The sequence below is a fragment of the Bubalus bubalis genome, chromosome 12, assembly GCF_019923935.1.
Source record: "Bubalus bubalis isolate 160015118507 breed Murrah chromosome 12, NDDB_SH_1, whole genome shotgun sequence".
Classification (NCBI taxonomy): Eukaryota; Metazoa; Chordata; class Mammalia; order Artiodactyla; family Bovidae; genus Bubalus; species Bubalus bubalis.
This window is the reverse complement of record NC_059168.1, coordinates 71,555,114-71,568,498: the sequence shown is the minus strand read 5'-3', so window position 1 is coordinate 71,568,498 and position 13,385 is coordinate 71,555,114. Positions and strand designations below refer to the sequence as shown.

At 49.1% G+C, this 13,385-nt stretch overlaps 1 protein-coding gene across 2 annotated transcripts in view; it reads left to right on the top strand.

Moving 5' to 3' along the window:
- Positions 1-13,385, top strand: part of LOC102404037 (solute carrier family 4 member 1 adaptor protein) — a 73,478-nt gene that overhangs the window by 43,301 nt on the left and 16,792 nt on the right. Inside the window, exon 14 of one of the 2 annotated variants that reach the window (XM_045162345.1) lies at positions 2,772-2,953. The exons of the other annotated variant lie outside the window; for it this stretch is intronic. Coding sequence (XP_045018280.1) covers positions 2,772-2,938 — 167 coding nt within the window. The 3' untranslated portion in view covers positions 2,939-2,953. Of the gene's footprint in view, positions 1-2,771; positions 2,954-13,385 lie in introns of those variants that run through there. 2 annotated transcript variants of the gene reach the window in all.

The window sequence follows — 13,385 nt, the reverse complement described above, 5'->3', positions numbered from 1 at the left end:
GGGGACCTGAGGGTGGCATGCCAAGGAGCCAGGAGGCTATTTCCATGGTTCAGATGAGAGTGGATGATCTACCTGTGAGCAGTGGCTCCTGGGATGATGTCAACCCTGAGAAAATTGTAATTTATTCCTGTAAAGAGGCCTGGAGCTCTCTGTAGATGGTGACTGGAGCCAAGCAGAGGGTAAGATGGATCGGGGAAGAGGAAGGGACACAGGGGACACCACAATTAAGAGCTGAGCCAGGGAAGGAGTGCTTTCCCTGCTTTACCTGAACAAAGGCATGTGTGGCCCCTGCGACAACAGCCTTTCAGGAAGAGGACTTGTAATAAGTGAAAGCGCTGCCCACCATGACCTCCATCCATGTGGACAAGACCCTGTGAAGGAGATGGGTTACTGTCACCTCACAGAGGCAAGTGTGAACACCCGAGGGAAGCCCTTGCTCCCCCTTCTGTTGTGGTCCTTCTCCTCTTCTACCCAGTGCTGGGCTATGCGGGTCACCAACTGAGGACACAGTCTTGGCAGGCAGCCAGTGAGTGGCCTCTTGGGAGAGTTCCCGGAACCTCCAGTGAGCTGTGGCTCCAGGCTCTGGGAAGGGGCTGGGCTTCCTGAGCCCTTTTACCCTTGGGCATTGGTGGAGGTGACAGGACTTCCAGATAAAATAGGGAATGTCCAGTTAAATTTGCATTTCAGATCGACAAAAAAAAAAAAAAAAAAAAAAAAAAAATTTTTTTTAGTATAAGTATATCCCAAACATGAGATATACTTATATTTTTAAAGTATTTGATGTGTATCTGAAATTCAGGTCTGACTGGGTATCTGTCCTGTATTTTTATTTGCTAAATACAGGACAGACATCCATGGAGGTGCCTCACTGCCCCCTGCCTACCAAGGCCTCAGGGATTTTCCTTGGTCTGAGGTCACGATAAGACCCAGCCTCTGCATCCCTCAGCCTCCCCTGGGACTTCATGTGGGGCTCAGGGTTGCATGGGGAGACATGCCTGCCCCGATGGCCTCCCACCTTCTGGTTAACTAGCATCGAACCCAAGCTACTGTGAGCTTCCACATGTCTGTGGCTTCCCACCTGGATGGACAGCTTGCTGCCTCTGCTTGTGAGGCCTAACTAGTGAGGGGACCGGGGCTCTCCTGCTCTGGCCATCAGCATCCCTCAAGGTGTCAGTTGCATCCAGGCCCAGTTGGTGGCCCCAGGAGCCTGCCGCTCCCAGCCACCAGCAGCTTGCACAGTGGGGCCCAGGCTGAGGACTGGAGGAAAATGAAGGTATAAGCTCTGCACTTGGGGTAGTGTAGGTGTGTGTTTGTTCAAAGGCCTATGTTAGAAAACAGCAGCACCACATCTGGCCTGGGCTTTAGAGTTCAAGGTGCTTTCCCATGTCTGAGCTCATTTGACCCTCACCAAGTCACGGTCAGGGGTGCAGAAAGGGAGCTGCCTCCTCCTTTATGGATGAGCGACCTGGGGCTGAGAGAGGTTAGGTCTTTGTCCAGAGTCCACCTATCCTAACACATGTGAGAGTGGCTGCTTCGCCCTGGCACAGAGCAAAGTGCTACAGCTCGGAGTTGGTGAGTTGGTGCTCTGGGCAAAGTTCCTTCGTTCCCACAGTAGGGGGCAGACCTGAGACCTTGCATTGAGAACCAGGTGGACCAGGTGGACAAGTCCTTTGTCCTGCCCTGGCTATAAGCAAAAAAGGCGGGCCTCCCTACCCCACCCCCTGCCCCGCTCTCACTGGCAGAGCTTAGAGAGCTTCCTCGGGATACATCTTATCTCCCAGCCTCTCCAACAGGAGAGGGGAGCAGAAATCTTGGTGAGGACCTCCCTGGGGCAGCAGGGCTGGGCGCTGAGTACCCTGAGTGAGGATCTGGCTCAGTCACAGCAGAGTCTTGGTGAATGCTGAGCAGACTTTGAAGGAGGAGGTCATAGTGAAGAGTGCGTACATGAGGAATGGTATATATTTACTCCACAAATATTTTCTGAGTATCCGCTGTGTGCCAATCACCATTCTAGATATTGGAGATACTTAGTGAAAGTCACTCAGTTGGGTCTAACTCTTTGCAACCCCGTGGACTGTAGCCTGTTAGGCTCCTCTGTCCATGGGATTTCCTAGGCAAGAGTACTGAAGTGGGTTGCCCCTGGAGAAGGATCTCCAGGGGATCTTCCCAACCCAGGGATTGAGCCCAGGTCTCTTGCATTGCAGGCAGATTCTTTAGTGTTTCTTTACCAAGGAAGCCCTGGGGATGCTTAAGGATAGAACAAATATGCATACACTGACACCTCACAGATTGCCTTCTCTTGCTTGTGAGCTATCTTGACCCCAGCAAATAGAATGTAAAATTCAGCCCCTTTACCAGTTTCTAGAAAAAACCTTTTTCCTCCAGACATGGGGGTGGGGTAGGGCATGTGTGTATAGGGTAGCGGTATTGTACTAAAGATTTATGGGGCCATGATGAGAGGCTGTCAACCCCCTCACAGGCTCTCACTCTGAATCAGTCCTCAGTGTAGGACACCCTTCTCCCAAGTCCCCGTTTTGGCCCTGCAGCCATCCTGGGGGTGCACCTGCTTCCCTCTGCTCTGCCTCCCACCTCAAGCTCCCAGCCTAGCCAGGCTTTCTCCGGCAGTTTTCTCTTAGATGTCCACTCTTGGGAGGGAGGGCTTTTGAGTCATTCTGTTGTCACTGTTTGGTCTCAAAGGACACAGTCTCTTTCTGCAAGGTCCCTACTTTCTGACATAGGGATGCTGTCCCTATTCCATTTCTGCTTCTCAGAATTATTCCAGGGTGAAATGACCTTGTATCTGAAAAGAATTGTTCTCAGAACCCTCCAGCGCCGTAGGTCATGTCAACGAGAAACACCCTTGACAGCGGCTTGCTCTCAGTGGTTGGGTCAGCCAGCGGAAGAGCAAGCCCAGCGTGTTTACAGGAGGAAAGCTTGAGCTGCGCCCCTCTAGTCCGAATCGCATGTGATTTAGCATCTTATTCTCACACTTTTGTTAATAAAACAAAACAATAAACACACACTACCATCAAAAGAACATTGACAGCCTGTGTTTATGTGTTTATGCTGTATCTGTCTCTAATGCAACCACTATGTAGATTTTTTAACAAAATGAGTTTTCACTCACTGTTGGGGGGTATGTTAATTAAACCAAAGAGGGAGAGCTAATCCTTTTACTGTGTCTTTCTTGCACTTTCTCTTCCTTTTCTTTCTTTCTTATTTTTTTACTTTCTCCCTTAAAACAGAGATGTAGGCCCTTCCATTAACATTGATTTTGGCCATCTCTGACAAGGCTAAAGCAGAGAAACTGGGCTCTGAGTATGTCGGTTTTGACTCTGCAAAGACTCCAACCAGTCAGGCAAATACTCTTTCCATCTGCTGTTCCCAGATAGGGTAGCTGCTCTACCCTACCCTTCCTGGAAAGGACCTTCCTGTGAGATCTGGATACCTGAATATGGTGCCTAGGGCAAGAGAGGTGTGAATGAGGAGAGCAAGGAGAGAGGAGAGGAATGGAAAAGAAGAGAAAAGAAAAAAGGAACATTGAGAGAGACAAGAGAAGTAGTGTAAGCTTTGTGAACTCAGTGACAAGAATGACAGACATGATGGCCATCTATACTTTTTAATGAGGAGTTTGATCTTTTGGCTGAAAGTAATAGAAACACAGCTGTAATTAGCTTGGGCTCCAAAGGAGGAGGCATTAGTTCACTTAAGCTGACTGTGGAGACAGCAGAGGGAACAATTGGGTTCATGGACGCCCTCAGGACTCACCCTCCTCTTTTGGGTGTTGGTTCCCTGAAGCTCTCAGGGCTGTGCCAGAGTAGAGAGAACTCCTCCCACCAGTGCCAGCACTGACACAAACCCCTGAGACATCTTGGCAAACAGCAACATACAGTTTTTCAGTCGTCAGATTTCAAAAATGTTCAACTCTGATCCTCTCAAGTATCGGTGAAGAACGAGGAAAATAGAGATGCTAATGCTCTGATATACTGCTGGAGTGGGTGTAACTTGTCCCAGCCACTTTAGAGGGACAGTTGACTCTATTTATTTTCATTTTTTTTTTTTTTTGGCCTTGCTGTGTGACTTGCGGAATATTAGTTCCCTGCTGCTGCTAAGTTGCATCAGTCGTGTCCGACTCTGTGCAACCCCATAGACGGCAGCCCACCAGGCTCTCCCGTCCCTGGGATTCTCCAGGCAAGAACACTGGAGTGGGTTGCCATTTCCTTACAGGGATCAAACCCATACGCTGGGTTGGGGGGTGGGGGGCAGTGAAAGTGCAGAGTCTGAACCACTGGAACACCAAGGAATTCCCTCTATTGTGATTTTAAAGGGCTTCCCTGGTGGTCCAGTGGTTAAGACTCTGCTTCCACTGCAGGGGGCGTGGGTTCAATTCCTGGTTGGGGAAGTTCGCATGCCTTGAAAGTGAAAGTTCCTCAGTCGAGTCCAAGTCCGACTCTTTGTGACCCTATGGACTGGGGCCTGCCAGGCTTCTCTATCCATGGAATTTTTCAGGCAATAATACTGGAATGGGTAGCCCTTCCCTTCTCCAGGGGATCTTCCTGACCCAGGAATCAAACCAGGGTCTCCTGCATTACAGGCAGATTCTTTACCAGCAGAACTACCAATGCAGCCAAAGGGAAAAAAAAAGAAAAACAATTTGCAAACTATAAAAACAAATGTGAATATTATTACTCTGATGATGCCACTTCTCAAAATCCTGACCAGTAACTCTCACACGTGTACATAAGGAAATACAGGCAAGGGTGTTATTTGAAGTGTTGTTTGTAGCACAAAATTAGGAATAACTTAAAGGTCCATCTTTATAGTATCTTTATACTCTGAAAACATGGAAACTTAAAAAGAATGAAATATACACTGACATAAACCCCTAAGATATCTTGGTAAATGAAGAAAGTAATTTGCAGAATGATACATACAATATGGTGTCACTTAAGTATAAACAAAAACAAAAGTTTGAAGGTATGTCTGTGTGTATATTTATAACATATTTCTAAATGTGCCCAAATGCATAGAGAAAGTTCTGGTGAGGGACTAAGATTAAGGGTTGGGGGAGGGTGGTCACAGGAGACTATCAGGCTTGAATTTTTTCAATGATAACAAATTATGTATTTAGACTTAATTTTTAAAACTTAAAATGAAAAAGCTATGGAAGCATTCTGATCGGTTTAACTTTGGTCATGTGACTATTTCTAGACCAAGCACAGTAGCCAATGAGCCCCTAGGGTTCTATGACTGGCCCCAACTGGGTTACACACTCACCTCTGTGAACCTGGGCAATACATTTGATTGGCAGCTCTTTCCATAATTACATGTTGGAATGGTGAAAGAGGTGTTCCCCTAAAGGAGGGAGGTGTTGTTCTAGACAGGCAACATGATAAGTCCCTATAGTGAAAGCTTTTGAGCCAGCATTGTTCTGGATTTATGTAGGTGTCATCCAATGCTGAAATGCTTCATCCAGTATATTTCTGTGACAATATAGGATAAGGATTTGTTCTGCTCACTGGAAGTTCACCCATGGAAGTTCTGGGAATACAGTTGTTGTTGTTCGGTTGCTTAGTTGTGTCTGACTGTTTGCGACCCTATGAACTGCAGTACGCCAGGCTTCCTTGTCCTTCATTACCTCCTGGAGTTTGTTCAAACTCATGTCCATTGAGTCGATGATGCCATCCAGCCATCTCATCCTCTGTTGCTCCCTTCTCCTTCTGCCTTCAATCTTTCCCAGCATCAGGGTCTTTTCCAATGAGTTGGCTCTTTGCATCAGGTGGCCAAAGCATTGCTTGGTATAATAGATATTTGTAGAATGGAGACAACACTACCACAGTCTATGGTTATTTTCATAGTAATCTACAAATGGACAGCTGCAAAGGCAGCTCCTCCCAATGCTCTCAGCAAGGGCAGAAGAACAAAGGAAAAGGAAGACAAACCACCAGCTTGGGGCTTCTCCCAAGGCCAGGGAGTTGTCGTGACACAGGCTGGGACAGTTTGAGGATGATGTGGACTAGGTGTGGGGTTGGGCAGGGGGAATGTCTTCAACCCAGTTGCTCACACCCACTCATGACTAAGTGGTGATTTCTTTCCAGGCTACTGAGAGTTTGTAAATGCTCCTTTAGCTGGTGTAATACCTCACAGTTCAGCTATGAGAGATGGAGACACAGTAGAAGAGAAGGTGGCAAAAAGGCCCAGGTCACCCAGGATGGGAGACCCTTGGGGGGGAGTCACCTAACTCATCTAGATCCTTTCCTCCTCTGCAAAGTGATGAGGATCTCCTAAACAGTCTCTCCATGACCCCGTGACCATGTTCCTTCACTATCCATTGTAAACATGGAGGCATCAGCCACAACCATAATGAGGGTGTGGTTTTCGAAGAGAGGCCCCCTGAAGAAAGAAGAGCAGAGTCCCAAGGATTGAATCTTGGGGGGTACCCCCAGCAGGGAGGGAAGGGTTTGTAAAGGGTACCAAGGAAAAGAAGGAGTGGTCTCAAAGGAACAATGACAGACAGCTAGAGGTCAAGAAAACCAAGGGTACAAAAGCTTCTAGGAAGGCCTTCCCCTACCCCTGCAATGTTAACACTGGTGCTGTTGGAAGGATGCCTATGGGGCTTTGGAAAGAGAATGGTCCCAGAAAACAGGTGAGGCTAGAAGTCAGCCTGCAGAGGAGAAAGAGGGATATGACGTCCAGTTCTTCCTCAAAAACTTTCCCAGCTGTATCTAGCCTATGAGGTGAGCCCCAGGACAACTGGAGACCCCTTCTTCCTTCCTATCTTGCTGCTGGATGCTCGCCTCTGCCCCAGAGAACAACCGTTCTGCCCCTGGTCTACAGGCATGGAAGCCTCAATCCTGAGCCCCAGACCTGACTCTAGCCATTGTCACCCCCTCTGCAAGATAACTGGATCCTACTGGGTCCTGTGCCCACCCCACCTCTCTACTCCCTGTGGGCTGAGGTCCTCCCTGGAAGGGCGCAACCAGCTGGAACCTTTCTTCCCAGGACTGGCCTCCCAAGAGCACGATGGCAGAATGAGCTTCCTTTAGCCAGCTCCAGAGCATGCCTGCCCAGAACCTCGGTGTTCCAGACCATGTGGTTTTCCTGTTTATAGTCTTCCCTGCTAGGCACGCTGTTGAGTTCCCAGCATACCTCTCACTTAAGCGCACTTCCTGAATGGAGAAATAGGGGAGAAATAATATGGTCTTAAGACACAGCACTAAAGTATTATAATATTAGACATAAATATATAGTATATAAATCATATAACATTGTAATGTATACAGCATCCATATTCCTATTAATATTAGTTTATTTTAGGGGGGTGAGGCTTTACTGTAGATACACAATTTGTATCTCTCTTTTTTTCCTCACATAACACCAAATCACAAGCATTTTACCAGGCCATTAAAAAACGTGTGAAGGCATTTTAATTAAGGCCAGGAGAGGCCAACGTAGAAACCAGTGTATAGTTGTAGGCAAAGGAGAAGGTGTGAGTGGAGAAAGAAAGCATAAAGATACTACAAGGTGAAGGAGTTCAGCCAGGGGTCCCAGTGGGGCCACGAGGGTGGAGGCTGAAATGGCAAAGCTGGTGGTGTCCCAGATAAGGAGCTGGCTTGCCCCTGTTTGCTGACCTGAATTTGATCCCTGGGTTGGGAAGACCCTCTGGAGAAGGGAATGAGGGCAACCCCCCATCCAGTATTCTTGCCTGGAGAATGCCATGGACAGAGAAGCCTGGTGGGCTATAGTCCACAGGGTCACAAAGAATTGGACCCAACTGAAGTGACTTAGCACTCACTCACTGCCTTACTGTCACTCCTGCAGGTGCTCTAGTGACCCTCCGAGATCAGGCAGGGAGTCTACACTCTTTAGGTTCTATGGATTCTTCTGGTTGGAGAAACTTGAGAATTTTAATTGTGGCAACCAAACCGATTTAGTTGCTGTACGTTGGGTTGAGTCTAGCTTGGCTCAGTTTTCCCTAAGGAACCAAGAGGAGCTAGAGATGTGTATGTCTGGTAGAGATGAGAAACCCAAGCCAGATAGCCCACGGACTGTGCACATTCTAGGGTGGGTTTTCAGATACATTTCTTTCGTTTCCCACCACCTTGTTCCCTCCCCAGCCTCGTCATCGCTGGCCACCTCAACTCACACAGCTGGGATTCCACCCTGGTGAACACCTCCATCCTTTGCTGTCATCTTTACCCAGCATTTCATTCATTCATTGGAAATATTTAATGAGCATCTCCTGGGTGTCAGATGCCATGTTATGCTGTTGTTATAAGTCACATCCTTGTCCTCAAGAAGCTTCCATTTACCTAGCAGTCAGCTCAAGGGACCACAGAGATCACCAAACCTTTTGTCTGATTATCAGACTTCTCCCCTCACCATTAACAGATGACAGCTTTGCACACTTCCCCAGAAAAATATGCACATGCATAGACATGTGCATGCAACTGTGGGCAGCACCAACCTCCTGAGGCCCATTTATCATTTAAGGATCTATGTTCCCCAAGTTGCAAACAACTGATCTAACTGTCTCATTTTATAGATCAGGAAACTAAGACCTAGAGACAGAAATGACTTGTCTATAGTGGATTATGGGCTGAGTCAGCCCTGGAAGCCAGGTGACTGGCTCCCCAGACACTGCTCCACTGGGCTCCTCTCTCTTCCCTGTTGGCTGGAGGAACCAGGCTAGAGAGGGGACGTAGGCCAGTTCCCTTTTCAGCTGCCAAGACCAGGATGTCCAGCCTACAGGCTCTGGCTTTCACCAGCCCTCTGGCTCCTGGGGTATACGGGCTAGTGAACAGGAGCTCCCAGAACAGTCTCTCTGACCCTGACCACCCCAACAGGTTCCCCCAGACGTCAAAGGAAATGTGATAGAGGGAACAGGATGTGTTTTCCTGCAAAATCACTTGTCTCACAAGATGATTTGCATACTGGTGGGACACAGATGTCAGTCCCTGCCCATTTCCTCCCTAGAGAAAAGTGTTCCCATCACAGCTTTCCCTGCAAGGGAGGAGACAGCTGTGTGGGCACAGCCCCAGGCCCCCGGGGATGACTTCCTGATAGAAGGGAATCAGACATTAGTGAGGACTCCCGGAAGTAAGGAGGCGCCTTTATTTGACTTCTTCCCACTCCCAGAGCTTGGCTGGAAGGGGCTCATGGCTCCAACTCTGGCAGTCAGCCTGCTTCTGTGATCCCTGGAGCCCTGGGCATCCCACCTTGCTCTGTATTTGTTGTTGTTTAGTCTGTAAATCATGCCCAACTCTTTGTGACCCCATGGACTGTAACCCACCAGACTCTTCTGTCCATGAGATTTCACAGGCAAGAATACGGATCTTTCCTCCTCCAGGGGAATCTTCCCAGCCCAGGGATAGAACCCACGTCTCGAGTCTCCTGCATTGGCAGGCGGCCTCTTTACCACTGTACCACCTGGGAAGCCCTATATTATTATTGGAGTTAAATAACTGGAGGTTCACTTGCTAAAAGAGAGGGTTGACGTGATGATAGGTAAAAAATAATAATACTTAGTGTTTACTTTGTGTCAGACATTGCTCTAAGCATGTTACATGGACTGTAAATTCATTTAATCCTCACAAGGATCCATTGTGAGAAATCAGGGTTCAGAGAGGTTAAGTACCTTGCACGCATTGCATTTAGTTGTCATATTCTCTTCCAGTTTGGAATAGTTTCTCAGCCTTTGTTTATCCTTTAGTGGCTTTGTGAAATGCTCCTCAGTTCAGATTTATCTGCTGTCTGGCTGGCTGAGCTTGTATGGTCCGTTTGGTGGGCACCGAGGTCAGGTCCCGCAGCTGCAGAGGGGAGGAGCCCGGGCCAGGCACAACCTCCGGAGAGGGGCTCAGGGGAAGCCAGAGGAGGAACCTGGGCTGCCAGCTTCCCCACTTGGCAGATTTACTGGGAAGTGCCCCGAGAACGACAGAGGCTCTGTGGGGGCTTCTCCGTCACCCTTTCCCAGGAACAGCCAAGAGAGAACACGAGGGTGTGTCTCGAGGCCAAGTGCTTCCCGTTGTGGCTTCACTGAGGGCTCCACCAGCCCGGCCCCGCCTGGGAAAGGCAGCAGAGAGAGACGTCGGGATGTCCGGGAAAGGGTGGGTGGGGGGAGACCAGCAGGCCCAGTGCTAGGAAGGCGCTGCCCCTTTCTGGGAAGGACTTTGATGCAAGAACCCACCCCTTCACCCCTCCCTCCCCCGCGCCCTGCACTCCAGCTTCCGGAGGTCCCAGCCCGGTTCTCTGGAAGGCTCTCGGGGAGGAGGCTGCAGCCTGATTCTAATCAGAGGCTGGAAGTGGAGATGGGGGGCTGGAAGGCGGCTGGCTTCACTTGGCCCTGAGTCTGTGTGTTCCTCAAGGACTCCCAGCACAAGGCCCTGCCTACCTTTGCAGGAGCTCCATCAACAGGACTGAGGGCAGCAGAGTCTTTGATCCTGCCCCTCAGCTGCCCAGAAAAGTTCTGCCTTAGGCAGTAGTGGCTTGTTTGTTCGTTCATTCCTTCCTTCATTTTGTGGCTGAAGATCCATGTTCCTCACCCTGGCCTCACCCTCCTGGGGAAGAAGCTTGGTGGGCCCTCCAGGTGGCTGTCTGGGACTGGCCCTGCTTCTGTTGAGAACACGGGTCCACTCTGCTCCAGGGCCTTGGGTTCAGGCCACAGCCAGGGCTGAGCCAACCCCAGCTCAGTTTACAGTGTGGTAACTGTAACCACCTGGGGAGGGCGGTGCCTTAGGGAGCCAACCAGAAGCGGAGCAGGGAGAGGAGGAAGGAAACTAATACAGAGTGAGCCCAGAGGCCAGCAGGCAAGTGGACATCGCCTGAGTTCATGCACTGATCACAGGTATGCTGTGTTCTACCCTCACTAGCTGCTGACAATTGAACAAGTTCACGTAAAAATCCAGACTTCTGATTTTTCTTGACAAATAGAAAGATTTGGCAACCCTGAGCCTGCCTTTCACGTTGGCAGCCATTGTAAATCAGGAAACTTGATTGGGGAAACTCTCTTCACTAGTTCCATTACCTGCCTGTTCCCCAAGGGCACCTGTGATCTCATTCAGGCCTCACCACCATCCTGCTGAGGCCAGAAGCATTAACCCCATTTTAAACATGAAGAAAGCGAGGGGAGAGGTCGGTAGCCTCGCCCAAGGTCCTGGCCAGGGAAAGGCAGAACTGGGCTTCTCATCCAGGTAATCTCCTCCAGGTCTGGGCTCTCTGCATGCCCCTCAACTTTTCCCTGGTCAGAAGGCTGGTACTCCCAGCAGCAGCTGGGAGGACTGCAGATGCAAACAGCAAATGAAAACCCTCTGACTGTCCAGGTCTGGGGCCTCCTAAGCCTCAGCAGAGTCCTGAGCTGGGTGAAGTAGCGCTTAGCTGAGGCACTAGAGAGGCAACTCTTTACCCACACATGGAGCAGGAAGTGGCTGGTCATTGGTCCCACCTCCTCTCAGACAGGCAAGAGGACCCGGGCACCTCTGGTCAGTCTGGGTGGTGTCTCCCTTCCTGGCTTCTCTCCCTTTGCTGGAAGCTGTCTCCTATGGCAGGATCTTGCTCCATTTGGCCTTTTTACCACACATGGTGCAGGCCAGAACCATTGCTGGTTGCGAATCACAGCACAGTTCAGACCAGTCAAGCTTCCTTGAGTGGAAGCCCTCTTCCTAGTCGGTTGTATGTGTTCCTTCCTTCTGGAGAGGCTTGCTGACCCTTTTCCTGGAAGCGTTTGTCCAGTGTTCCCTGGCAGTTTTTAGGAATGAATGGAGGAGCAGTGCCTGAGGATGGCAGGGCGTCAGAGGAGGAAGGGTAACTGCCTTTTAAAAATAGCTCCACTGTGTATGGCACTCTATAAAGCCATTCACATCCACATATAGTATTTGGTTCTCACAACTTGGTGAGTCAGATAGAGTAGCAATTGGCAAATAACGCTCATCTAGGAACAGGCACGGGATTCTGAGTTCCATTCTTAATCGTGCAACTTACCTTGAGCAAGTTTATGCCTTCTCTTTCAGCTTTTATCTCCTCATTGACTAAAAAAGATAACAGTTTCTTTATAATGGGTGGTTTTTTGTTTTGTTTAATTAAAAAAAGATGCCACTCTCTCCCAGCAAGGCTCCTCTGCTCTATAACTTCCGGGAGTATTGTTCACATGGACTACCATGGATCCCCTTGAAACTGTGCCACCCATGGAACTCCTCATGTGTGTGTCATGATGTAATCTATGTGCTAACACAAAGCCTGGGAGATAGTAGGTGACTAACAAATGCGTATTGAGTGGATGAAGTAACTCACTCTGTCGGGATGGATTTTGAGGGGAGCTCACAGGAAGGAGGAAGTGGTGCTGGCTCCCTGTGGCTGGTATTGCATTTCCTGCCCATTTTTTCTGTGACTCTTGCCAAGTTGCCCTTTGTCCTAGGCCTCTGGGCTCCGAGCTGGCTGGAGGCACAGACTTATCTGTGGGGACTGGAGAGCTGGGTCTGGACTGGGTAATGACCAGCCTTCCGCTCACTTGAAGTTTCCGCTGGGGGGACTGGAAGCCACAGCATCCAGATGGCTAATTGCTTTGTGCCTGTTTCTGCAAATCACAGTGATTCACTGTCCCTGCTGAAAACATGCTCTCGTTTCAAAGATTTAATGGTTTCCAAAATTAATTTAGCCTCATCTGTTATCCCCCTGCCCTTCTGCACTGTCCCCTCCCCCTAGTATCCTCCCCCATCCCAGGATGGAGTTTTCCGATCCAGAAAACCCGCTTTCACCCTGCAGGGCATAGTGGAGAGGGGTGGGGAAGGCAGGCTCCTTTCCAGGGTCACCTGAGCACATACTGAGCATGGATTTTGGGGGGAAGAAGCCTAGGAGGACAGGGCTAATGTTAGGAACACACTTACCTCCCACCATCCTACATGCTTTTGACCACCCAGCTCACTGACTCCTAGATGAAGAACTCCAAGAAGCTCCCATTTGCACTGCTTTGCTTATAAGACTTCCAAAAATCATCTTTTTTTTTTTTTTCTTCGCATGTGAGAGACATGGGCAGCTCTGTTTTAGGCAACTCTTTATGGTTCCCTGAGACCTTAGAGCCAGAGCTCTGGTTAAGAGGCCAGACTTTAAGAAGTTTTCCTCCATCTGATTCTGAATTGTTTCTTGACCATCTTAAGACTTCTGTTCTTCCCCGGTGATATAATCCCTCCCTCTGCCCACTATTCATTTATTTAATAAACAGTTATTGAGCTTCTCTGTATATCAGGCATGTGCTAAGGATTGAGAACACAGTAACCAAAAACCTCCACAATCCTGGCCTTTCAGGATTAACTTCCAGTCTAGAGTAGAGAAAGAAAAGGCCTGAGGCTAGCAGGCTGATACATTCTGTGTTAGGAAACAGTGGGGGTAAGGGA